The following is a 26526-nucleotide window of genomic DNA, read 5'->3' as shown; positions in this document are numbered from 1 at the left end:
GCTTAAAAAGATGAGCTGGTCATCTTCAGCCTGTAGGTCAGCCAGTCTACAATGTAGAGTCTTTGCTTTCCCTTCCCTGAGCCTCCTTTTACTCCGGACTCTTAGGTGTGAGTCTGGGTGTCTGCCTGTTGGGCCCTGGGTGTGTCGTCAAGGAGTGCCTTCCCCCTATTTCTCAGGCTGGCGGGCTCCCTATCTCCTCCCCCACGCCCTCGCTCCCTCCCTCCCTCCCTCTCCTGCGGAGGCTCTTGGCCTGGGTCCCTGAGGCCAGGCGGGTGCAAGTGAAGGGCGCCGGAGGGGTGAGGTTACGTCTCCCTGGAGCCCCGCGCCGCTGGCTTTTCAGCGACTCGCCGGGAGCCCGTGGCCAGAGCCCCAGACAGCGCCGACCGCCTCCCTGCACCGTGCGCCTCGCCCATGTCTCAGTCCGCTCCCAGCTCGGACTTCAAGAGGGCTTTGGACAGCAGCCCCGAGGCCAACTCTGAGAATGACAAGACCGAGGAGGACGTGCCCATGCCCAAGAACTACCTGTGGCTCGCCATCGTCTCGTGTTTTTGCCCCGCGTACCCCATCAACATCGTGGCTTTAGTCTTCTCCATCATGGTGAGTGAACGAGGGCCCGCAGCAGCCAGGGAGGAGAGACCTGGGCGTGTAGAGCCCCTCCTGGGGGCCCCTCCTGGGGACTCTTCGCACTCTCCGCCCTCGGCCGCTCCCTTCCTCACAGCCCCGCGTGCACCGGGGGTGTTCTGTCCTCCGCAGCCCCTGCTCACCTTTCTCGGGCTCTCCGCACTCTCCCCCCAACCATCAGCGCCGCCACTGCGCTCCCTGTGGCTCTCAGAGCCCGGCCCAAGCCTCCCCCAGGCCCGCTTTTCACTTCTTCCAGCAGCGCCCGTGGTGCATTCTCTCCGTCCCGGGCAGGTTCTTCCTCGGACATTCCCGCTTCTCTCCCGGCCTCCTCCGACATTCCTGGGACCCATCCGATTCTTCTCAACCCGTTTTTCTGGAGGCTCAAAGCGCGCCACCCTCACAGGCAGCAGCACGCCCCGTCCCCTGAGCACGCAGGCTCCGCGCCGCTCTTCGCCCCGCCGGGGCTCGGCCTCTCCAGGGCGTGGCACTGTCTCTGTCTTTTAGCGCGGAGTCCTTTCTTTGCCGCGCCGGAGCGCCGCCTCCGCCACTCTCTGAGGGTCCCCAGGCGATCCCCGATGTCCTCTAGGCCCCTGGTCCCACACTTCAGCACGCCCTCTCTGCGGCTCCCGTCCCTTCGCACTTCTTTCTACGCCAGTTCCCTCTGCCTGGCTCCCTTCGGCACCCTTTGACCCCGCTCTCCAGTGAGCCCGCTCTCCAGGCCTTTCTTGGGCTACCCCTGTGCCCCTCTCACCAGCAGTGTGCGAGCACACCTTTTACTCTCTCTGCCCCAGCATGTCGTAGTCCCTCTCTCACTTCCTGCGCGGGGCCCTATGCCCGCCTCTCTTGGTGTCCCCCAAGGGCTTCCAGGCGCCCCTCCACCGCTGGGTCTTACGGCCTGGGAGCTCCCGGGAACCCACTGGGGACTCCTGCGCCCCGTGCAGCTCCGCGCGCCCTTTGCGCTGGCCTCCCGAGCTGCGCGCCTCTCTCTGACCGTTCCAGTCCCCCCTTCCGAAGCTCGCCTCCACCGCCCTCTTCCGCCCAGGTAGGAGCTCCGTGCGAACCCCACCGGGAGGGCAAGGAGCGCCCGCGAGGTCCTAACCTTATTGACTGGAGCAGCTGGGCGGGCACTGTCCCGGGACAACCCTTGCACTGAGCTCCCTCCCCACCTCTCCTGACCGAACTCTCCAGCCGCAGACCCGGGAGAGTCCGGATTCAGCTCAGTAAAGATCAAGAGCCGCCGCCCCCCTCCCCCCTTCAAGCCCGCCCTCACTTGCCCGTGGGTGGTTCCGTATTCGCTTCGTGGGTACACGCGAAGACCTCATTTGCACGCGCAGCTTGCCCTTTCTCAGACCCCGTTTGTACGCTATCTGCACCAACATTCAAGCGTTCAGCCGCTGAAGTTCTGACTACCTGGGTTCAAATCCCAGTGCCACCATGTACTAACTAGCTGTATGCATCTCTCTTAACGTCAGTCTCTTTGTCTGTAAAATGAGAATAATCAAAGCCATATGTCTTAGGGTTGTTGTATTAATGAGATAAAGTGTGACCCGCTTGGCACAGTGCCCAGCATGGTGGAGGTATCAGATCTTTCCTCACTTGTCACTGGCTGAGGGCTTCTCTGATCGCTGTTTAAAATCAAACCCCCACAAGCTCTATTCTCCCTTCCCCGATAGTTTTTGCCCAGAGCACTCGTCTGCATCTGATATATTATTTCACTTATTAACGTGCTTACTGTGTGTGTCTCCTTGTTAGAATATAAGCTCTCTGAGGGCCGGGATATTTGCTTGTTGCTTGTTTTTTGTTGCTGTACCTTTACCTAGAAGAGAATCTGACAGGTGGTAGATGCCCAATAAATATTACAAAATGAATGCCTGAATGAATGCCTGAATGAATGGTGTTAATGGATCACAATGTCTGTTTTACTCCTGCTGCTCTATCCTGTACTGGAGCCCCGGGACCACCGTTTCAGGTTCCTTTGGACCAACCAGCCAGTTTCCTCCTTTCCTCTCCCAAGATATCCGGTCTTGGGTTCTTTTTGTTTTTTGGCAGCAAAGCAGGGTGGAGGATGCAGCAGCCACATTCTCCAGGCAGCAGCAGACTCTCTGGCTGGTATTGGTGTCCACACTCTGTCCTGGTTTATTAATGAATCGACAGCCGATTTACCCCTTTCCCAACTGCCTGCAAAGGCTCCCTGCACCCCACATTCATCTGAGATGAGCTAAAACTCCAGCGGGTGGTGACAGGTTGGACGCTAGTGATGCTATTGGTGTGTCCTGGGGGATAAGACTTGTACGTGTTTCGAATAGAAAGCTTTTTCTGGTCCCCTCATCCCCATTCCCTCCACCAAGACTTTTTCACTAGATTTACAGCAAGAGTCCATTCTGTTGTCAGAAAGTAGACACTGGAGTCAGAAAGTTGACTATGGCCAAGTTCCATACCCTTTCAAAGCCTTGGTTTCTTCACCTAGAAAATGAGAACGTAAAAGGTGTTTTAAGTGGAGGCAAAACTGTTGTAAGGATAAAACAGAAGAAAAGCGTGTCAAGCCACCAGCTTTGTGCTAGGTACGGGCAATAATAGACAGATGGATAGATTTGGAATCTGGAAACATCATATGCCATGTATGAAAACAAACAGAACATCGAATTAATGAAATCCAAATTCTAGAAACAGCTTCCTACACCCTCCTCATTGCACTCCTTCTAAGGTACTGGAAGCTCTTTCCCTTTGAAACAGTGCACATCCCGATTTGACAGGTTTCATAATAAAGACTCCAAAGTCCAAAGGATGAAGAGGAAGTGGAAGGGTGTGTAAGAGGAAGGTGGCCCACCAAATGCCAGGTGTGTTCTTTCCCTAGGGAGTCTTGTGATGTTCAATCCTGGCTATTTTCAGATCTTACTCATCTGTAATTTGTGATAAATTGAGGCACTAAATAGTGATGCTATTCCCCATGGAAGCACCTGGACATATTGGGGAGTATTTGTGTATCTCAGTGATTTGGGGCACTACTGGCATTTGGGGAGGGGCTAAGAGTATTCATATTCTACAGTGCTGGAGGCTGTCACCAGAATGAAGAACTGACCTACCCCAAACTCAATAGCACCCCGATCAGTAAACACTGGGAGATGATGCATACTGACAAGGCTCCATATAACTAGTTCCCAGAACTGTAAAAAGAGCCAGCAATCTCAAAACAATCGATATCTTTATTTATTAAACCAAGCCTGAGAAGTCTTCTGTAAAATCGCAGAGCTGAAGTAGGTGCTAGGGGATAATAAAACTACTTTGAAAAATATACATTGGAGAAGAGTGTTCTTCAAGCTGTGGGCATCTGTGCTCTTTTAACCATCCCGTGCAGAGCTAATAGAGTCCTGGTTGTGAGGCAGTGCACCACCCATGAGAATCAGTACAATATGGTTTGTTGTACTGAAACACTGGTGGGTCAAGCATTGTCAGAGGCAGGGACATGAAAGTCTTTGCTTCCCCCAAGTACTGAAAGTCTGTTTGTTGCAGTGCACTTAACTGTACTCAATTTCAGGGACACATATCTCAAGAATCTCCCCCAGACTGGGCCATTGCCAGCCCCCATTGCACATGTGAATTTGAAAATGGCACCCTTCCTCCACACAGATGCAGCACATGGCTTGGAAAGTAAAGCCCAGGGTGGTTTTCAGGCCTCATGCATTGTGGTCCCGCTCATCCCTGGCTATCTCTGTTTATTCCATCCGAAAGATAGAATGCTGGAGACTATCCACATGGCTTTTACCCTGGAGAAAGAATGTTTGCTCATCCTACAAATATTTATTGAGCACCTATTATATGCCAGGTTCTATTCCAGGCATTGGTATACTCCTTTACCTCTGTCAAGTGGTAAATAAGATCGGCAAGGTCTCTGCCCTCTGGAAGAAAAGAGGTTCCAGGCAAGTTGCAGGAGTGTTGGCAAATTTAGCCTGTTGGTTTTGTAGCTGGAATTTGCTGCCTGGCTCAAGAGACTGGAAGTGAGTCCATGCCGAGCCTCCATTTTTTATGATGTTATGATACAGTCTTTTGCATAGTTGAACCAATTCAGTCACTCTAAGTACGGATACAAAATAGCCAATGAGTTTTAATTAGGTGAATTATAAGCCTTCTTTCAACAGAACTTGTCCCTCACACCAACAGAATCTGTCTAGATACCAACCAGCGAGGTTCAAATCCTTTTGTGCTTTTTGCTACATTTGTGATTTCATGCAGCTGTCTCAATCTTTCTGAGGCTTGATTTTTCAACCCTGTAAACTAAGGGTTGTGACAGTACCAACTCAGGGGCTGTTGTGGAGATTAAACGATAGAAGTTAAATGGTTTCATGGCATTACCTAAAACACAGCTAGAACTCATAAGTATTGATGATGATGATGGTGAACTCAATAAGGATGATGATGCAGATATTTTAGGGATACAAGCCGTTACCATTTCCAGTAGCAGTAGCAGTTTTTCTGTTTTTATTGAGACTAGCAAAATTTGATAAAAAATAAAAACAGTGACCAGTAAATGTGTCACTGGAATAAATAACTGCTGTGGTCTAAAGGTAAATATTAATTTCAGACATTCAAGATCTCAAAAAAACATCTGACATATACCTTTTCTCAGAAAGCTATGGGAGGATGTGCTCCCTGAATACAAGGAAGTAAATCAGGAAAGAGAAAGACACAGGATCCAGAAAATGGCTCCAGCACAGAAAAAAAAAGGCAAAGAAATCCTCAAAACAAGGCAACAGGTCTCATAAACCAGCAGAAGATGCAGTTGATAATGGATGATTGATCTGAAGCCATTGTCAAAATCCATTATCTGGACATGGGCTGGCACAGTAAGCCACAGTCCTGCCCAGAGCCTGACCACACCTGCTGTAGACGACAAGGTCTGTGGTCAAAAAGAAACTAAATATCCACAGGATGAAAGACAAACCAAACTGGGCATTCTTTCTATCTGACCCAGGCTCTACCAGGGCTCATCCATCAATGCTGTGTTTCAACTGGACTTCAGTAGGTTTAGAAGGGGGTGTTTTTTGTGTACGTTTTTTGGGGGGTTTGATGGTTTTTTGTTTGTTTTGGGTTTTGTTGTTGTTTTCAGTGACCAAGGCAGAACTTGGAAATAACAGATCTTGGTCGAGGTAGCTGACCCGGGAGGCTTACATTGCTTACACGTTGAAGCTCTAAATATTGTAGCTCGTTGGGTCTCTCAGTGTGATTTCTCTCTTCCTTCTGTGGCTCTTTCCACATCATTGTCATCTGAGAAATAGGTTATTAATATTATGGACACCTATGACTTATTTCTTATGAATTCCTGTGCTTGAAGCTCTGAAGAGTGTTAAGATGGTTTCAGGTGACAGAGACCTTGCCTGAATTGTGTCAGCTTTGTTGGAAAGCTCTATTATAAATACCCATAGATTTTTATTTTTTAATAAATTTATTTATTTATTTTTGGCTGCGTTGGGTCTTCGTTGCTGTGCGCGGGCTTCCTCTAGTTGCAGCGAGCAGGGGCTACTCTTCATTGCGGTGTACAGGTTTCTCACTGCGGTGGCTTCTCTTGTTGCAGAGCACAGGCTGTAGGCGCGTAGGCTTCAGTAGTTGTGGCACACGGGCTTAGTTGCTCCACGGCATGTGGGATCTTCCAGGACCAGAGCTCGAACCTGTGTCCTCTGCATTGGCAGGCGGATTCTTAACCACTGCACCACCAGGGAAACCCCAATACCCATAAATTTTAGATATGCGCCTCACCCAAGCAGCCCCTTGCCTGGATGGCTACTTTCATAAGTTTCCCCAATATGTGGCAGAGGGTGGCCACTGACATTTGGTATTTGGGAACATAGAGTTTAAACTGCTATTAGGATCCTTTCAGTAGGTCCTTTCAATCTAATGAGTCCTAGATTATTAGAGGTACAAGATGATAATCTGTGTGTTCCTGTAAAAGAAAACATTTTAGGGCTTCCCTGGTGGCTCAGTGGTTGAGAGTCCGCCTGCTGATGCAGGGGACATGGGTTCGTGCCCCGGTCCGGGAGGATTCCACATGCTACGGAGCGGCTGGGCCCATGAGCTATGGCCGCTGAGCCTGCACGTCCAGAGCCTGTGCTCCGCAACGGGAGAGGCCACAACAGTAAGAGGCCCACGTACCGCACAAAAAAAAAAAAAAAAAAAAAAAACATTTTAATTTACTGATAAAATTTTATAATGGCTTTGTTATAATATGGGAGATATAGATAAAACAAGATTGGCCACTAATGGATGGTTGTTGAAGCTGGGTTATGGGAACATGGAGTTTTGTTACATTATTCTGTTAATTTTTTAATATGTTTGAAAGTTTACATAATAAAAAGGTTTTCTTGTTGTTGTTAAGGAAAAAAGAAAGTCCCTCCCAAAGTTGTTAAACATTGCCCAGATAACAAAACAGCAGCTATTAGATGAGTTGGCAAAGCAGGCCATGGTTGAGGTGCAGTTTGCCATTCGTTAATAAGCAAACTATGTCTGACTTGTAATAAATTTTTTTAAGTTTTTATTTTATATTAGAGTATAGCCAATTAACAATGTTGTGATAGTTTCAGGTGCACAGCAAAGGGACTCAGCCATACGTATGCATGTATCCATTCTCCCCCAAACTCCCCTCCTGTCCAGGCTGCCACATAACATTGAGCAGAGCTCCCTGTGCTATGCAGTAGGTCCTTGTTGCTTATCCATTTTAAATACAGCAGTATGTACATGTCAATCCCAAACTCCCTGACTATCCCTTCCCCGCATCCTTCCCCTCTGGAAACCATAAGTCTGTTCTCATAAATCGTTCTCTAAGTCTGTGAGTCTGTTTCTGTTTTGTAAATAGGTTCATTTGTACTATTTCTTTTTAGATTCTGCCTATAAGAGGCATCATACGATATTTCTCTTTCTCTGACTTGCTTCACTCAGTATGACAATCTCTAGGTCCACCCATGTTGCTGCAAATGGCATTATTTCATTCTTTTTAATGGCTGAGTAATATTCCATTGTATATATCTACCACACCTTCTTTATCCATGACTTGTAATGAATTTTAACGATGACTTTGAAGGACACCTTCAACTAGTCCTCAAGAGAAGGCCAGGTAGGAGGACTCATATCCTAGAACAGTGCTCCTCAAAATATAGCCACCTGAAGCTCTTGTTAAAATGCAGATTTCACTCCTCTTTCAAAGCTCAGCTGGAAAGTCACCTCCTTCGTGAAGCCCTTCTTGATTGCCCTGTTGCCCTCACCCTAGGTTGTACTCACTATACTCTGACCAGATTTCTCTCAGAGTACCTTTCCTTCTCTGCACCCCTTGCGGCTGCACTGTTAGCCCCAGGAACTTAGCACAGTGTTGATAAGTAATGTATGCTTGATGAATGAATGGATGGATGGATGGATGAATGGCTCCAGAGGCCGAAATTTGTTCCTACCTTTATCTCTGAGGATTACACTCCCTTCCCCTCTCTGTTCTGTGTTTCTGCCAAAACTTTCTTGGAAAATATCCAGGAGACCCAGGCTAATGCCAAGCATTGCTGAGAAGTTAGCCAAGGCTTGGTTCCCAAGGATAGCTTTCCTGGCTCATCTGGAGCTCACCAGCACCCCACACACTGCAGGCCAGGGGTCCACCTTTGGAAATTGATTTCTGTTCTCAACTAACACTCTTCAGTTCAAAGCTGCTCATCCAGAAGTACGATGCCTTCACAGCAGGAGCCTGAATATATCTGAAATCTCCAGTTCTGCAAGTTCAGGGATTAAACCATATTTTCCAAAACCATGCTTCTCAAACAACTGGTTCTGCCTGATATAAACAAGTTTTATCAATAAAAAAAAGGGTAGGGAATACGGGGGAATATTGAGAAGTCAAATGCTAAGTTAAGCAAAAGTGAACTGTTTGCTTTCCTTGGAGGTCTTGTGAAGCCTTTGGCCAACCGCTGTTTCCTGTGGCTCTTGGAACAGTATAGCATGGGACATTTACTAAGCATGTGGCCTAGCATCTTTTGATCCTCAGGCTAATACGCCACAGAACACACTTTGGGAAATACTGTTCTTAATGATACATTGGTTCTCACTTTTAATGAGTTGATCCGTTGTTGCTATTAGAGTAATAATGCAGGGTGTTTCATCCCTAACATTCTTGCCTAAAGACCCACCTCTCTACCTTTCTTCCAACACAGTTTTTTATTTTCCTGCTCAGATGTTGTGCTTTTATTTTTTTATTGAAGTATAGTTGATTACAGTGTTTCAGGTATACAGCAAAGTGATTCAGCTTTATATGTATATTCTTTTTCAGATTCTTTTCCATTATAGTTTACTACAAGATATTGAATGTTCCCTGTACTATACAATAGGTCCTTGTTTATGTATTTTATATATCATAGTGTGTATCTGTTAAATCCAAATTCCCAATTTCTCCCTTCCCCCTCTTTTTCCCCTTTGGTAACCGTAAGTTTGTTTTCTATGTCTGTGAGTCTATTTCTATTTTGTGAATAAGTTCATTTGTATCATTTTTTAAAAATTCTACACATAAGTGATATATGATATTTGTCTTTCTCTGTCTGACTTCACTTAGTATGATAATCTCTAGGTCCATCCAAGTTGCTGCAGATGGCATTATTTCATTCTTTTCTATGGCTCAGTAATATTCTACTACAGACAGACAGACACACACACACACACACACACACACACACACACACACACACACACCACATCTTCTTTATCCATTGATCTGTCGATGGACATTTAGGTTATTTCCATGTCTTGGCTATTGTAAATAGTGCTGCTATGAACATTGGGGTGCATAGATCTTTTTGAATTAGAGTTTTCACCTTTTCTGGATATATGCCCAGGAGTGGGATTGCTGGATCATACGGTAGCTCTATTTTTTGTTTCTTAAGGAACCTCCATACTGTTCTCCATGATGGCTGCACCCATCTACATGCCCCAGCAAGAGTGTAGGAGGGCTCCCTTTTCTCCACACCCTCTCCAGCATTTATTGTTTGTAGACTTTTTGATGATGGCCATTCTAACTGGTGTGAGGTGATAACTCATTGTGGTTTTGAATTGCATTTCTCTAATAATTAGCAGCGTTGAGCATCTTTTCATGTGCCTGTTGGCCATCTGTATGTCTTCTTTGGAGAAATGTCTATTTAGGTCTTCTGCCCATATTTTGACTGGCTTGTTTGGGTTTTTTTGATACTGAGCCCAACACAGATATATATATATATATATTTTGCCACACCACGTGGCATGTGGGATCTTAGTTCCCTGAGCAGGGAACGAACCTGCACCCTCTGCATTGGAAGTGCGTTGTCTTAACCACTGGACCACCAGGGAAGTCCCAACGCAGATATTTGTAATGTGTCCCCCAGCCAGACTTCTGCTGATGTTCCTCCTCCCTCATTAGCTTCTTTTCTACAGGTGGAATTCAGAAATTTGTCTTTCTGTTTCCTTTACCCTTTACCTCATGCTTTCTATTCCCCAAACTAAAGGACACCTCCTATATTTAACTGCCTCTTCTGATAACTTCATTTGTTCTTTGTTCTGGATAATTTTGATAGTGTGCTATTGCTGTTATTATTAGTATTGTTAGTATTATTACATTTTTCCATATGTATTTACTTCTCAAAGCATTTTCATATGGACACAATTCCACTTGTTCGTCACAAAATTCCAGCGAGACACAGACGAAAGCGGTTCTCCCCGGTTATCCATGAGGAAACAAGGCTCTGAAAGGTGACCCTAGTGGACAAAATCAAACATGACAGTCCTCACCCCCATGAAGTTTACAGTCTGGCCTCTTGAAGCATTATAATCAGATGACTATGCTTGCCCTTGGATAGGAACACAGCTTTGATGTTCTGAGAGCTTTTTCTTTTAATAGCCTTGCTCCATTGATATAAGAAACATTCATGTAATACTCTCCATCAAGCCTGGCAGAATTTCTCTCTAGTTTTTTTATTTTAGTGATAGACGGGCAAAAGGGCAATTCTCACTTGTCCTTGAAGATATTTATAGAGAGAAACAGCCCAGAAGCCCAAGAAGGAGACAGATTAGCATGAATAGATGAATGGTGATGACAAGGAAATGTGCCTTATGATCTAAACGCTTAGTCTCTGAATTCCCAGCACTACCTTTAGGCAAGGAAACTTAGGAGCAAGCAAAATCTAAACAGGAAACCCCAGAGTCCTCTGAAAACTCAGACATTATTACTAAAAATATTTACCGAGTACCCACATCCATCAGGCTATTTTTTTTTTTTTTTTTTTTGCGGTACGCGGGCCTCTCACTGTTGTGGCCTCTCCCGTTGCGGAGCACAGGCTCCGGACGCGCAGGCTCAGCGCCCATGGCTCACGGGCCCAGCCGCTCCGCGGCATGTGGGATCTTCCCGGACCGGGGCACGAACCCATGTCCCCTGCATCGGCAGGCGGACTCTCAACCACTGCGCCACCAGGGAAGCCCCATCAGGCTATTTTGATGGAACCTGCTATCTGGGAGTTTGGGATCTAAGACAATATTGATCTATATAAAGAGAGTTCTTACACCTGGACAGAAGTATCTCCGACTATGTTCAGACATGGATGTAAATTTGCACAGGTGTGTGAGTGTGTGTGTGAGAGAGAGAAACACAGGCAGAGAGAGAGACACATACACAGACAGAAAGAGAGAAAACCTTACTTACTTCCCATTAGGCAAATATCTACTAGAGATAAAGGGATGATAAAGATGAGCATGGTTTTGAAAGAGAGAATAGGTGTTTTGAAGCAAAGGGAACATGTTCTGAAATTAGGATTTCAGTATTGGGAACTCGATAGATCAAAATACTGGCAAAGTCACAATAGCAAATAAAAAATTTAAATACCAGAAATAAACCTAGGAAACAAGCAAGATCTATACAAAGAAAGCTTCACCAAGAGTGAGCTGTGACAGGGCGAGAGAGTGTCATGGACATATACACACTAACAAATGTAAGGTAGATAGCTAGTGGGAAGCAGCCGCATGCCACAGGGATATTGGCTCGGTGCTTTGTGACAGCCTGGAGGGGTGGGATAGGGAGGGTGGGAGGGAGGGAGACACAAGAGGGAAGACATATGGGAACATATGTATATGTATAACTGATTCATTTTGTTATAAAGCAGAAACTAACACACCATTGTAAAGCAATTATACCCCAATAAAGATGTTAAAAAAATTAACTAAATGAAGAGGCATAACGTTACATATTACATGTTCGTCCCAGCATTAGTTATGAAATGAATTATGAAGTGAGTTAATATACATGAATCATGGTGCCTGGCTCAGAGTAACTGCTTAATTGATGTCTGTCATTGTTGTAGTTTAAATGTGAAAGATTAAAGATGGAGATAAAGATTGATTCCAACAGAAGAGATTGACTAAATTATAATACATACATTTAGAACATAGAATATTTTATAACTGATAGAATCATGCTTTTGAGGAATTTTTATGATGCAGGGGAATGTTTAAAGTAAAAGATCAAGTAGGGGAAAAAAGACAATATAAAGTTGTATATGCAGTAAGATCACATGTTCTTACACATTCTGTCAATTAAAAGTATCCACACACCTATATGCACACACACACATGAACATGCATGGGGGGAAAAGTCTGGAAAGCATTCCAAAATGTCTACAATGATTCTAAGTGGCAGGAATATGGACAGTGTTATAACTGTAAAGGTTAAGGGCACAAATGCTATTATCAGGTCCACCAGGGTTTGATTCCTGGCTCCCTGCTTGCTGTCATGTGACATTGATGAAGCTAATTAACCTCCGAGCCTCAGTTTCCTCATCTGTAAATTGGAAACAATATTACCTACCTCCAGACTTCCCTGGTGGTGCGGTGGTTAAGAATCCTCCTGCCAATGCAGGGGACATGGGTTCGAGCCCTGGTCCGAGAAGCTCCCACATGCCGCAGAGCAACTAAGCCCGTGCACCACAACTACTGAGCCTGCGCTCTAGAGCCCACGAGCCACAACTACTGAGCCCGCGTGCTGCAACTACTGAAGCCCACGCACCTAGAGCCCATGCTCGGCAACAAGAGAAGCCACTGCAATGAGAAGCCTGTGCACCGCAATGAAGAGTAGCCCCTGCTCGCTGCAACTAGAGAAAGCCCGCACGCAGCAGCGAAGACCCAATGCAGCCAAAAATAAATAAATTTATTTATTTAAAAAAAGATATATCACCTACCTCCAAGGGGTTGCCCTGTGAATGCAATAGGATAATATATGCAAAGTACTTGGTAAATCTTGGCTATTATAATTTCAGATTTTACTATAAGTTTTTACTATTTTCCAATTTTTCTATAATAAATGTTTAGACTTCATTTCTAGTCAGAAATAAGGATTTTTCTAAAGACAATAAAAATCTTCAGCAAGAAGGAAGAGGGGGTGGTGGTAGATAAGTGAATCCTTCTCCACCTTGAAGGGTGGGGCTACTTCTACATCATACATTCTTTTTTTTTAATGTCGGTTCATTGGTTTGTTTATTTATTTATTTTTGGCCGTGTTGGGTCTTCGTTCCTGTGCGAGGGCTTTCTCCAGTTGCGGCAAGCGGGGGCCACTCTTCATCGCGGTGCGTGGGCCTCTCACTATCGCGGCCTCTCTTGTTGCGGAGCACAGGCTCTAGACGCACAGGCTCAGTAGTTGTGGCTCACGGGCCTAGTTGCTCCGCGGCATGTGGGATCTTCCCAGACCAGGGCTCGAACCCGTGTCCCCTGCATCGGCAGGCAGATTCTCAACCACTGCGCCACCAGGGAAGCCCCATACGTTCTTATCAAGCTGAAATGGTCAGCTCTGTAGCTCAGTCAAGACAAATGCTATTTTATTCTGATGTTTTGTTCTAGTCTTGAAAATCTCTAAGGATAGAGAAAGCACAGCTTAGCACAGTTTCTGCCCAAAGGAAATGGTTAGAAAATAGCAGTTTTGTTGTTTTGGGTCTGATTTTACTGGGGTTTTACCTAAGCAGAAACTCACCTCCACTAATACAAGCCCACTTTTTTTTTTAATTGAGATATAATTGGCATGTAATTTTGTGTAAGTTCGACATGTATAACATTTTGATATGATACATTTATGTATTGCAGTATGATTGCCGTCATAGCATTAGCTAACACCTACATTATGTCACATCATTATCTTTTCTTTTTTCATGGTGGGAATAATTAAGACCTAGTCTCTTTGATATTTAGAAGTTTGATGTTTATAATACAGTATTGTCTATAATCACAATACTGTGATTAGATCCCCAGGACTTATTTATCTACTAGTTGCAAATCCGTACACTTAACATCTCCCCAGGTCCCCAGCTTCCAGCCCCTAGTAACCACCGCCCTACTCTCTGTTTTTGTGACTTTGGCTTGTTTAGATTCCACATATAAGGGACATCGTACAGTATTTGTCTTTCTCTGTCTGACTTATCTCACTTAGCCTAATGTCCTCAAGGTCCATCCATGTTGTTGCAGGATTTCCTTCTTTCTCATGGCTGTATAGTATTCCATTGTATGTGTGTGTGTATATACCACATCTTTATCCACTCACCTATTGATGGTCCCTTAGGTTGCTTCCGTATCTTGGCTTTTGCAAATAATGCTGCAATAAACATGGGAGTGCAGATATCTCTTCAAGATCCTGTTTTCATTTCCTTTGAATATATACGCACGGGTGGAATTGCTATATCGTGTGGTAGTTCTATTTTTAATTTTTTTCAAGAACCTCCATACTGCTTTCCATAGTTAAGCCCATTTGTTTGTTCTGTCTCTCACCCACTTAGAAGGCCCCTGATGCTCCTGAGATGCGTTCTTTGTGCTTTTGAAGGACACGTGGTTCATAATATTTTCCCTTGAGCCACACTATCTCCTCAGTAAGGATCTACCAACAGAAGGAAATGGCAGACACCAGAGAGGATGTCTCCATCATGTCAGACATCCCATGAACCCCCCCAAAAAATCTCTTCCACATCTGTGCTTGATTGTGGCAAAGTCCAAGACCCGTTATCAATGAGAAGGAAAACAAAGGAGGCAGGATGTGGCAAACAGGCATCTGCATTGCCAAAGACAGAGGAAGCCTGGGTCGCCAGGCTTCTCTTCCATTTATGGCCGTTCCTCGCCCCTGCCACCATGGTAGGAAGCCGATTGCGTGGCAGTTAGCTCTGAAGTTCAAAGAGAAAAGCTGGGAGAAGGAATTCAGATGAGGGAGGAGAGATTTAAGTCAACACAAAGAAACATCACTTGAGTGTGCTCAGTTCCCTTAGAGAAGGTGGCACGGGACCTGGGAAATTTTCAGCTGACATTTCTCAAGGGTAGAAAGCAGGGAACGGGGATTCTCACACATTCATTCATTCAACAGTTTTTGTACACTTACTACGTGCCAGACACTGTGGCGACCAGGTAGATAAATACGGCTGACACTCTGGACATCTGTGAGCTAACAGGTTCTCGTGACTAAAAGCAGTCTACATGTTAGGTCAGCAAATTAAACACTGCTTCCCCTCAAGAATTCTGAATCACTTAAGAAATAAAACACAGGAAATAAAACAGAGGAGATGTTTGGAGCATGTGGCTTCAGACTCACAACCAAAGGGATCTACTCTGCCCCCAAATTGGGCAGAATTACCCAATCCTCCATGGGCAGCACAGGACAACCACCGCCTTCCCCTGCTTGTCGAGTGGGACAAAGTCTCAGCTCTTTGGCAACTTACATACGAGTCTCGGGGAAGACAGACCATACGCAAGTTAGCACATAAACGAGATCGTTTCAGAGTGATAAGCGCTGTGAAGAGAATAAACAGGGAAGTATGAGAGAAGGATTAGTGAGGGCAGGTGGTGAGGAAAACCTACTTTAGAAAGGGTGATGGGCAAAGACTAAAGGATAAGAACTAGCCAGCCATGGAAAGACCTGGACAGAGCCAGGAGGTGCAAAGGCCCTGTGGTGGAATAAGTTTTGTGTGTTCCAGGGACATGTGCTATGACATCTATGTCATCCACTTAAAATGGATTTAACTCCCCCAGGAAGGAATCCCAGAATAGGCCACAAAATAGAAAGGTAGGGGGCTTCCCTGGTGGCGCAGTGGTTGAGAGTCCGCCTGCCGATGCAGGGGACACGGGTTCGTGCCCCGGTCCGGGAAGATCCCACACGCCACGGAGCGGCTGGGCCCGTGAGCCATGGCCGCTGAGCCTGCGCGTTCGGAGCCTGTGCTCTGCAACGGGAGAGGCCACAGCAGTGAGAGGCCCGCGTACTGCAAAAAGAAAAAAAGAAAGGTAGGGCTCTGCTATCCAGTGGGATGTCACACAAGAGCTCTTAACAGACCATTACTTTGCTTTGGTCTCAAGCCAGCCTGCTCCCAGATTTAGCATCAATTCTTGGTTTACTCTTACTTCGACCGTCATTCCAAATTAGAACAATTACTCAAAGTTAATTTGGTCACTGAAGCTCGATCTGTTTTTGTCTGGATCCCAGTTTCCCTAGGCATTAATGACCTGTGCATTTAAATGGGGCTTACATTTCTACACAATAGCCCAGGATTCACTGGGTTTTATCCCTCCCTGCTAAATCAACTCCCCACAGAATTTCTTTCCATATTTCTAGGAGATGTTTCTCACATGCTCACACAGAAGTCTAATCTGTCATTAACACATGCAGGCCTGGCTGCTGCTTCCGGTGGGCTCTGGGGTAACCGCCAGGCACCCCCATGCTGATTCTAAGCCCTGCCACCATCTCTTGCCAGATCCTGCCAGTTTCCTTGGGCTCCAGCATTGAGCCACTGGAGCCCTCACTGTGCAAAAGCTCTGTCACTTGGTCTTGTTTCTTTAAAAACAAAGCAGTGTACAACTTAGTGGGTTTTGGTATCAGTATATTCACGAGGTTGTGCAATCATCACCACTGTTTAATTCCAATAAATTTTTACCACCCCTAAAAGAAATCCCATTCCCGTTAGCAGTCACTCCCCATCCCCTTGTGCTCCCAGATCCTGGCAAGCACTAATCTATTTTCTGTCTCTGTGAATTTAGTTATTGTGGATATTTCATATAAATAGAATCATACATCATGTGATCTTTCATGTTTGGCTTTGTCAGGGAGGGGAAATTTTCCCCCTCTACCCCTCTTGAGTTCTTGTGGCTGGACTAATAATAAAATTGACACAAGACAGATTAACAGGAGAAAAAGAAACAAATGTTAATTCGTGCACACAGAGTTCTCTAGAAATGGGACCAAAGAAGTGGCCAAGGTAGGCAGCTTTTATACCTTTCAGACAAAGAAACAATAAATTTGTGAAGAAGCGACAGGACAAACTTAGGTTTTGGGTATTCAGTTAGTGAAGAATCTGAACAGGGTTTGGGCTTGGGCTAGTAAATTTTAAAAGAAACAAGGACATTTGAGTATTCCATTTGGGGGGCTGTTACAAAAAATGCTGCTGTGAATACTCGTGTACAACTTTTGTGTGAACGTAGGCTTTCCATTTTCTTGGGAATATACCTAGGAGTGGAATTGTCAGGTCATAGAGTAACTCTCTTTAACTTTTTGAGGAACTGTCAGTTGCTTTTTTTTTCGAACGCAGCTGCACCATTTTACATTCCCACCAGCAATGTATGAAGCTTCCAGGTTCTCCACATCCTCAGTAATGCTTGTCATCGCCTGTCTTCGTTATTCTAGCCAACCTAGTAGGTATCTTGTTGTGGTTTAGATTTGCATTTCCCTGATGGTTGATGAGATTGAGCGTCTTTTCACGTGCTTATCGGCTGTTTGTATATCTTATTTGGAGAAATGTTTATTCAGATTCTTTGCCCATTTTTAATTGTTTGTCTTTTTATTGTTAAGTTGTAAGAGTTCTTTATATATTCTGGATACAAGTCCCTTATCAGATATCTAACTTGCAAATATTTTCTCTTCTTTTAGTGGGTGGTCTGGGCCTTGTTTCTTTCACTTGCTTTGTGACCCTTGTTGGAGGGAACTGTCTGCGTGTTGCAAAGTTTTTAGCGAAACCCTTCCTTTTTCGCCTGTAGCCTTTCTCTCCTTTGCCTTGCGATGTGAACACTAGGCTGGCAGTAGATTCAAAGGCAGACACTGTGAGGGTTCAGGCTCTGTGCTCAACTCCTGGGTTCAGGTCCCAGCTCTATCCCTTCACCTAATTTCTCTGGGTCTAGGTTTTCCCACCTCTACAACAGGAATGTTAACGCAGACCTCTCTGCATTGTTTTCAGAATTACGCGAGATAATGCTGGGCCCTTTTATACTCTTCTCAGTTAAGTCTCACCACCAACCTGTGTTGTAGGTACTATTATCCCCATTTTGCAAGTGAGGAAAACTGAGGTTCAGATCCATCCTTCCAAGGCTTTATTCTCCTTTAGGTTCAGCTGCTACCATATTAAGGATCCATATATCTATTGTATAACGTCTGTAATAAAATTGGGCAGAGCACAATTCACATACACACATACAAATGTTGGGAGGGGAGGTTCCATTTAAGTGAAAAATCGCCAGTGACTTTGGCCTATAAAGTGAAGGCTAAAGAACTAAAATTCCTTCATGAGTGCTTGACCTCGAGCCCAAAACTCTTTCTTCTGGTCATTCAGACAGCAAACCCGTGTCTGCCATTCTAAGGCAGAAGCCCACCCTTCGGAACTCTGACACAGAAAGTTAGGTGACTCAGTTTACCCTTTGTTCTGCCAGTACCAAAATAACAGGTTGTCTTGGTTGGTCAGAAAGTTATGCTGGTCGATGGTTTTGTTTTGGGGTCTGTCTGCTTTGCTTGTGGATTTGTTTGGTTTTCTGACCTCATATAAGAATTAAAGGAACCCTAAGTGCCCTCCATTAGGGACTAGAAATGGAGTGCTGAGTAAAGAGAGACGTGGTGTCTGCCCTCATGGAGCTCACAGTAACACACACTCAGGTCAATAAGCAACAGAGTCAATAACCGTGAGTCACACCAAGAGCTGTTGACCAAGAAAACGCAGAAGCCTGCAAATAAGAAAAGAGTTCATTGGGATGTTAGGAATTGCAATTCAGGAGACATAGATTCAGATGAAACTGAAAGAATGTTCCAGGGAAGAGAAAGAGTCAGGGACTTATAAAGGCAAAAGCCACAAGGCTGTTAAAGCTGTCTGGCAGGAATTATGATTGATTCTGACTCAAGAAAGGAAATAGCTTGTCCTGAAGGGATGCACTGACATGAGTTATTTTAGGGTAAGTGTCTGATAAGTATCTGGAGTTTCTGGAACAGCAGGCAGATGTTCTGGACGCTACATTAAGACGTAAGTGGTTGAATCTAAAGAAGAGTGGATATATGTATATGTATAACTGATTCACTGTGCTGTACACCTGAAACTAACACAATATTGTAAATCAACTCTACTCCAATAAAAATTAAAAAAAAAATTTTTTTTTAAAAATCACCTTCTTTGCAACCATAATTCAAAAGGAGTCATGTACCACAATGTTCATTGCAGCTCTGTTTACAATAGCCAGGACATGGAAGCAACCTAAGTGTCCATCAACAGATGAATGGATAAAGAAGATGTGGCACATATATACAATGGAATATTACTCAACCGTAAAAAGAAATGAAATTGAGTTATTTGTAGTGAGGTGGATGGACCTAGAGTCTGTCATACAGAGTGAAGTAAGTTAGAAAGAGAAAAACAAATACCGTATGCTGACACATATATATGGAATCTAAAAAAAAAAAAAAGGTCATGAAGAACCTAGGGGCAAGATGAGAATAAAGACGCAGACCTACTAGAGAATGGACTTGAGGATATGGGGAGGGGGAAGGGTAAACTGGGACAAAGTGAGAGAGTGGCATGGACATATATACACTACCAAAGTAAAGAAACTGATAGCTAGTGAGAAGCAGCCGCAGAGCACAGGGACATCAGCTGGGTGCTTTGTGACCACCTAGAGGGGTGGGTTAGGGAGGGTGGGAGGGAGGGAGACGCAAGAGGGAAGACATATGGGAACATATGTATATGTATAACTGATTCACTTTGTTGTAAAGCAGAAACTAACACACCATTGTAAAGCAATTATACTCCAATAAAGCTGTTAAAAAAATATCACCTTCTTTGAGAAAAGGTATTATATTAGCAAACAACATTAAGAATAGGGAATTATGCGTTGTTTATGTTGATTATGTCTTTGTTCTCAGAAGAATGATAATTGACCTGGATATGGTTAAACAAGTAATATTATGAAATAATTCAAATGCAAAGGAGGTAGGAAGATTAAATAAAATGCATGACTGTTAAAAAAAAAAAGACATAAGTGGTCAAAGTTCAGATTCCATCCAGGCTGAGATGTGCATAAGCCACACTTTCTTAGCGGCCTTGAGAGCTCTCTTAGCAATACCAGCTCCATTTTGATTGTGCTTTTCCAGAAGGAAACAGACCAGGGCTGAGTCAGAGCCTAGATCAAGGGACCTACTTAGGATGGGGTGACCTGAGAAGGCTGCCCTGAGGAAGTTGACCTGTAAGCTGAGACAGGAAGAATGAGCAGACATTGGCCACATGGGACGGACAGGGAAGAGAGCTCCAAGCAGAGGAAATAACCCAGACGAGGACCAGGGCCAGGAAGGAGGTAGGGGGTGAGCAGGGAGGAGGGCTCCAGAAGAGGCTGGAGAAGCATGCCACGGGCCAGGCCTTGGAGGGCTTGGAAGGCCACAGTTGAGAATGAGAATATGAGTCTCTCCCCAGGGGCAAGGGGAGCCAACGATGGGAGGCCGCTCAGAGCTTCCAGTCCCATCCCCTCACATGCTATCAGATATCAGGAGCTTTCCAGAAAAGCCACTTTCCACTAAGGTGTCACTGACTGCTAAGGCGTCACTCTGCTACCTGTCCCAAGTGACAGAAATGCACCTTCTGTGCCTTACCAAGGAGGAAGGGGACTTAATGGTGGAACTCTTGATTTTTATTGAGGTCTTTTTTTCTTAACACTGGGAAAAATCATGAAGGAGAGCAACTGGGCAAGGGGATGTGGACTCTACCAAAGTATATTTAATAGCTCATTTGTTTTCATCTTCCTCAGTTGGCATATGACATAATAATATCAATATAATAGCTCATACTTATTGGTATTATTTCCCAACCACTGGTCTAAGCACCTACGTGCATTAATTTACTGAATCCATAATGACCAGAAAGCCAAAATAAAAAATAACTGACAATGTCTTCCATTGTTATTATTTGGTGTTTGGGGGCTAGTTTTATTTGAGGGTGAACGTGGAAATTCTGAGCACGTTTGGTGTTAGAAAAAAAAAGAAAATGAATGAGTTTTTGTCAGAGAGATCAGTAGCTCAGATGAGAGATATATTTGCCCCAGTTTTTTAATCAGTGGCCAAATTTTTATTAGAATCAAGTCAGCTCTCTGGTGCTGGGTTATCAATAATGCATTAAATCTAGCTCTTGGGTTTTGGGGGACATAATGAAGTAGTTATTGTAAGGGCTTTGTCAGTGAATTTACTGTCTTTTGCTTAAGTTTGTAGCCCCTTAGCAAGTTGCCTTTGACAACAGAAACATTATTTGCTTCCCTCTCTCTGAGTCTCAGTGTTCTCATCTGTAAAATGGAGGATAAAACGTCTTGCTCCCATGAGGTTACTGTGAAGGTGCAATTATATGATGCACATAAAGTGATTAGGTCAGGACCTGGCCTGTACTAATCTATGGTTACTTAAAATATTAGCATTGGGGACTTCCCCAGTGGCACGATGGTTAAGAATCCACCTGCCAATGCAGGGGACACGGGTTCAACCCCTGGTCTGGGAAGATCCCACATGCCATGGTGCAGCTAAGCCCGTGCACCACAACTACTGAGCCTGCACTCTAGAGGATAAGCACTCCATAAATATTATCTATTATTTTAGCATGATAATTCATTATTGTAACCATCATAGCCCCTGGTTTCACCTCCAGCCTCATCTCATGTTCCTTCCTCTCTCTCTCTCTCTCCCTCCCTTCCTCCCACCACCCCATTTTTCTTACCTTAGTAATATTCTGTAATCTTGTTTATTTGCATGTTTGAGTATTTATTTTCAGTCTTTACCAGAATGTAAGCTCCATGAGGGCAGGGAACAGTGCCTGGCACATAGCTGGCGCTTAATAAGTAGCTTTTCAGTGAATGAATGAATGAATGAATGACTGTCCATCAGGATAGTGGTTCTCAACTCTTCTCACAATGACCCGAGAAGCTTTCCAAAAAATACTGATTCTGGAGTCCTATCCCCAGAGATCCTAATTCAGTTGATCTGGGATGGAGCTTGGGCACAGGAATTTTTATGGGCATTTTTGGGACCATAGGCAATTCTAAGGTACAGCCACCAATATAGGGAATATAAAAAGTATAACTTGAGAGAGTTTCAGTGCAAATCTTCACCTGACAGCCACCCCATAGGTGATGCTGTCTCAGCTGGTATCATCATGTGGAATGCAGCAGGAGTTCTGCTGTAAAGACCAGAGGGAATAGACGAAGTACTTTCCGTATTTTCCTGGCTCAGGACAAGAGAGCAGCTGTATCATTGGTGTAAAGTGCCACAAATTCCCAGAACACTGGACCCATTGGTGTTCAACTCCAGTTACCACAATTTACGGGGTTATTCTGAGTGTCTCCTTGGAAGTGTGGATGCCAGAAGTTACCTGTACATTCTGACAGGTAGCCAGGAGGCTTGGCTGCATGGCCTCACAACACAGACTTGCTGGTCCCCGCTGCAGTCTTCCTGAGATTGGGCATAGAGACAGTCTCCCTCATTTCTGGCTCCTGAACAACTTTCCTGCCAGGGTATTTGCGTATCATGTGTCCATCCAGGGGAGGGACGTATAAATAAGCTTGAAATTACTAGACTCAGTGAGCATGACGTCACTAGTATTTACTACAGGAGAAAGGAACTTGTCCACTTTTCTGTCCAAGAGTGACCTTTGCTGGCTCGAGGCAGCTGACCAAGACCTGGAAGCTCTTTTTAGGTTTTGTAATGACTTATATTTTGCCAGCACAAGCCCAGGCTCACAGAAAAGGGAAAAGGCACCACTGGGGACTCGAGCACCTTATAAAATGTGTGAGGACAGCCCATTTGTTCTACATGCTGAGAAACGTTCATTTGACTCGCAGTGGAAGATAAAAACTGGAAAGAATCTAAAGGTCCTTCATTTTTTTAAAAAAAATAAATTTATTTATTTATTTTTTGGCTGTGTTGGGTCTTCGTTGCTGTGCGCGGGCTTTCTCTAGTTAAGGCGAGCGGGGCCACTCTTCCTTGCAGTACACGGGCTTCTTACTGCGGTGGCTTCTCATTGCGGTGGCTTCTCCTGTTGCGGAGCACAGGCCCCAGGCCCATAGTTGTGGTTCTGGGCTCTAGAGCGCAGGCTCAGTAGTTGTGGCGCATGGGCCTAGCTGCTCCGCGGCATGTGGGATCTTCCCCAACCAGGGCTCAAACCCTTGTCCCCTGCATTGGCAGGTGGATTCTTAACCATTGCACCACCAGGGAAGTCCCTCTATAGGTTCTTTCTAACATACTTTGCAGGGTGAACAGAGACAGCGAATTGCTATCTAGCACCTTAAAATAAGGGTCATCGGTTTATGAAATTATGAGGAAGTCTCACAGCTTGGAAAGGAACTCTGGGCAATATCCAAATGCCACAAATCTAAGTTAAAAGACAATGAACATGGACATGGAGAGAGGGTGTGACTTACAAAGGGTAACATGAGAGAATTTCTTCTTTTTAGTTGAAGTATAGTTGATTTAGAATGTTGTGTTAATTTCTGCTGTACAGCAAAGTGATTCAGTTATATATATATATATACACACACATACATATATATACATTCTTTTTTATGTTCTTTTCCATTATGGTTTATCATGGGATATTGAATATAGTTCCCTGTTCTATACAGTAGGACCTTGTTGTTTATCCATTCTATGTATAATAGCTCACATCTGCTAACCCCAACCTCTCACTCCATCCCTCTCCAAACCCCTTCCCCCTTTGCAACCACAGTCTGTTCTCTATGTCTGTGAGTCTGTTTCTACTTCATAGATAGGTTCATTTGTGTCATATTTTAGATAACACATATAAGTGATATCATATAGTATTTGTCTTTCCCTTTCTGACTTACTTCGCTTAGTATGATATTCTCTAGGACCATCCATGTTGCTGCAAATGGCATTATTTTGTTCTTATGGCTGAGTAATATTCCATTGTGTGTGTGTGTGTGTGTGTGTCTGTCTGTCTGTCTGTGTGTTTGCCACATCTTCTTTATCCATTCATCTGTTGATGGACATTTAGGTTGTTTCTATGTCTTGGCTGTTGTGAATAGTGCTGCTGCTATGAATATAGGGGTGGTGCATGTATCTTTTTGGAATTATAGTTTTGTCTGGATATATACCCAGGAGTGGGATTGCTAGACCATATGGTAATTCCATTTTTAGTTTTCTAAGGAACCTCCATACTGTTTTCCATAGTGGCTATACCAACTTACATTTCCACCAACAATGCAGGAGGATTCCCTTTTCTCCACACCTTCCATGAGAGAATTTCTTTGTGGTGATGGTCACTCCAATCCACATGGGACAAAATTTCATAGAACAATACACGCACCAAAAAAAAAAAAAAAAAAAGGAGTACATGTCAAAACTGGTGAAATCTGAATAAGGTCTATAACTGAGTTAATAATATCATACCAATGTCAATTTCCTGGTTTTGACCAAGTAGTATGGTTACTTAAAATATTATCATTGGGGACTTCCCCAGTGGCACAACGGTTAAGAATCCACCTGCCAATGCAGGGGACATGGGTTCGAACCCTTGTCTGGGAAGATCCCACATGCTGAGGAGCAACTAAGCCCATGCACCACAACTACTGACCCTGCTCTCTAGAGCCCTCGAGCCACAACTACTGAGTCCATGTGCCATAACTACTGAAGCCCGCACGCCTAGAGCCTGTGCTCCACAAGAGAAGCCACCGCAATGAGAAACCCACGTACCGCAACAAAGAGTAGCCCCAGCTTGCTGCAACTAGAGAAAGCCCGCATGCAGCAAAGAAGACCCAATGCAGCCAAAAATAAATAAATAAATTTATTTTTAAAAAGTATATATATATATATCATCATTAGGGGAAGCTTGGTGGAAGGTACGTGGGAACTCTTGGTATTATCTTTGTAACTTTTTGTGAAACTTAAACTACATCAAAATAAAAGTTATGAGACTTCCCTGGTGGCGCAGTGGTTAAGAATCCACCTGCCGATGCAGGGGACACGGGTTCAAGCCCTGGTCTGGGAAGATCCCACATGTCACGGTGCAGCTAAGCCCGTGCACCACAACTACTGAGCCTGCACTCTAGAACCCATGTGCCACAACTACTGAGCCGGTGTGCCACAGCTACTGAGCCAGTGTGCCACAACTACTGAAGCCCTCATGACTAGAGCCCATGCTCCACAACAAGAGAGGCCCTTGCAATGAGACGGCCGCCCACTGCAGCGAAGAGTGGCCCCTGCTCGCTGCAACTAGAGGAAGCCCGTGTGCAGCAACGAAGACCCACGCAGCCAAAAATAAACAAAAAATAAATAATTAAAAATATATGTTTAAAAAATAAATAAAAGTTATAATTTAGGGAAAAAGACAATAGAACAGGAGAAACTGGGAGAAAATTTTGCAGCACACCTAACAGATTAATGTATATTATCTTCTGTGCTATTCATAGAGTTGCCACTAGCCATGTGACTATTGAGTATTTGAAATAGTGCCGTAGTTTTTAATGATAATAGTTTGGAGTGTTGGGTTAAATAAAATATATATTATTAAAGTTAAGTTTGTCTTTTTTTTTTTTTTGCGGTACGCGGGCCTCTCACTGTTGTGGCCTCTCCTGTTGCAGAGCACAGGCTCCGAATGCTCAGGCTCAGCGGCCATGGCTCACGGACCCAGCTGCTCCACAGCATGTGGGATCTTCCCGGACCGGGGCACAAACCCGTGTCCCCTGCATTGGCAGGCGGACTCTCAACCACTGCACCACCAGGGAAGCCCAAGTTTGCCTTTTTAATGTGGCTACCAGCAAATTTTAAATTACATATGTGGCCCCCATTATATTTCTTTTTTACACTGCTGATCTATAATATATAAAAAGTTCCTGCAAATCAATAAGAAGACAAACCAATAGAAAACTAGACAAAAGATACAAGTATAAAATTCATCAAGAAGAAATACATTTGACAAATAAACATCCATACATATATTTGTTAATTCAACAAGTATTTACTGATCTCCAGGCACTGTATTAGTCACCAGGGAGAGTTTTACATAAACTCATCTGAGAAGGCCTCTCTTAGGAGGTGACATTTGAGTGGAAGTGTGAATTTGACTTAGTTTCATTATTAATCAAGAAATGTTATTTAGAGATTCTTTTTCACCTGTTAAAATAGATTGATAATATACAGTGTTAGCAAGGTTGTGGAGGAAAGGACACTTAAATACTGTTAGTGGGAATATAAATTTATATAGCTTTTTTGCAATGCGATTTGACTATGTCTCCAAATGTAAATACATCTATCCTTTGACTCTGTAATCCCGTTCCTAGGAATCCATCCTAAGAGGCTCAAATGTGTACAAAAAATATGAATGAGGGTGTCCACTGCAGCATATTATGTAACTGCCACAAACTTTAAATAACTGAAATGTCTTTTGGTGAGGTGTGACCATTTAAGTGACTACTACAAACCCATTAAAAAGAATGAGACAACTATACTTGCAACTTTTCTGAAAGTTTGAAGTTGTTTGAAAACAAAAAGTTACCCACCAAAAATGCATCATGACAAATTAAGATTTTCCCCAAGAATCAAGGATAATGCAATATTAGGGAGTTTATCAATATACTTTAAATCATGACTGGAGAAAGAAAACAGGAATGAGATAGACC

At 44.1% G+C, this 26526-nt stretch overlaps 1 protein-coding gene across 3 annotated transcripts in view; it reads left to right on the top strand.

Annotated features, from left to right (window-relative positions):
- The first annotated feature begins 336 nt into the window (after positions 1–336).
- Positions 337–26526, top strand: part of TMEM233 (transmembrane protein 233) — a 39435-nt gene continuing 13245 nt past the window's right edge. For 2 of the 3 annotated variants that reach the window (XM_060029373.1, XM_060029370.1), the window contains exon 1: positions 337–597. In XM_060029373.1, the coding sequence (XP_059885356.1) occupies positions 412–597 (186 nt within the window). In that variant the 5' untranslated portion in view covers positions 337–411. Of the gene's footprint in view, positions 598–1663; positions 2490–26526 lie in introns of those variants that run through there. The other variant, XM_060029371.1, reaches the window with a different exon arrangement.

Source organism: Delphinus delphis, chromosome 13 (assembly GCF_949987515.2).
Source record: "Delphinus delphis chromosome 13, mDelDel1.2, whole genome shotgun sequence".
In the NCBI taxonomy this organism is placed as follows: Eukaryota; Metazoa; Chordata; class Mammalia; order Artiodactyla; family Delphinidae; genus Delphinus; species Delphinus delphis.
The sequence above is the reverse complement of the archived record's forward strand: the minus strand, read 5'-3'. Positions and strand labels throughout refer to the sequence as shown.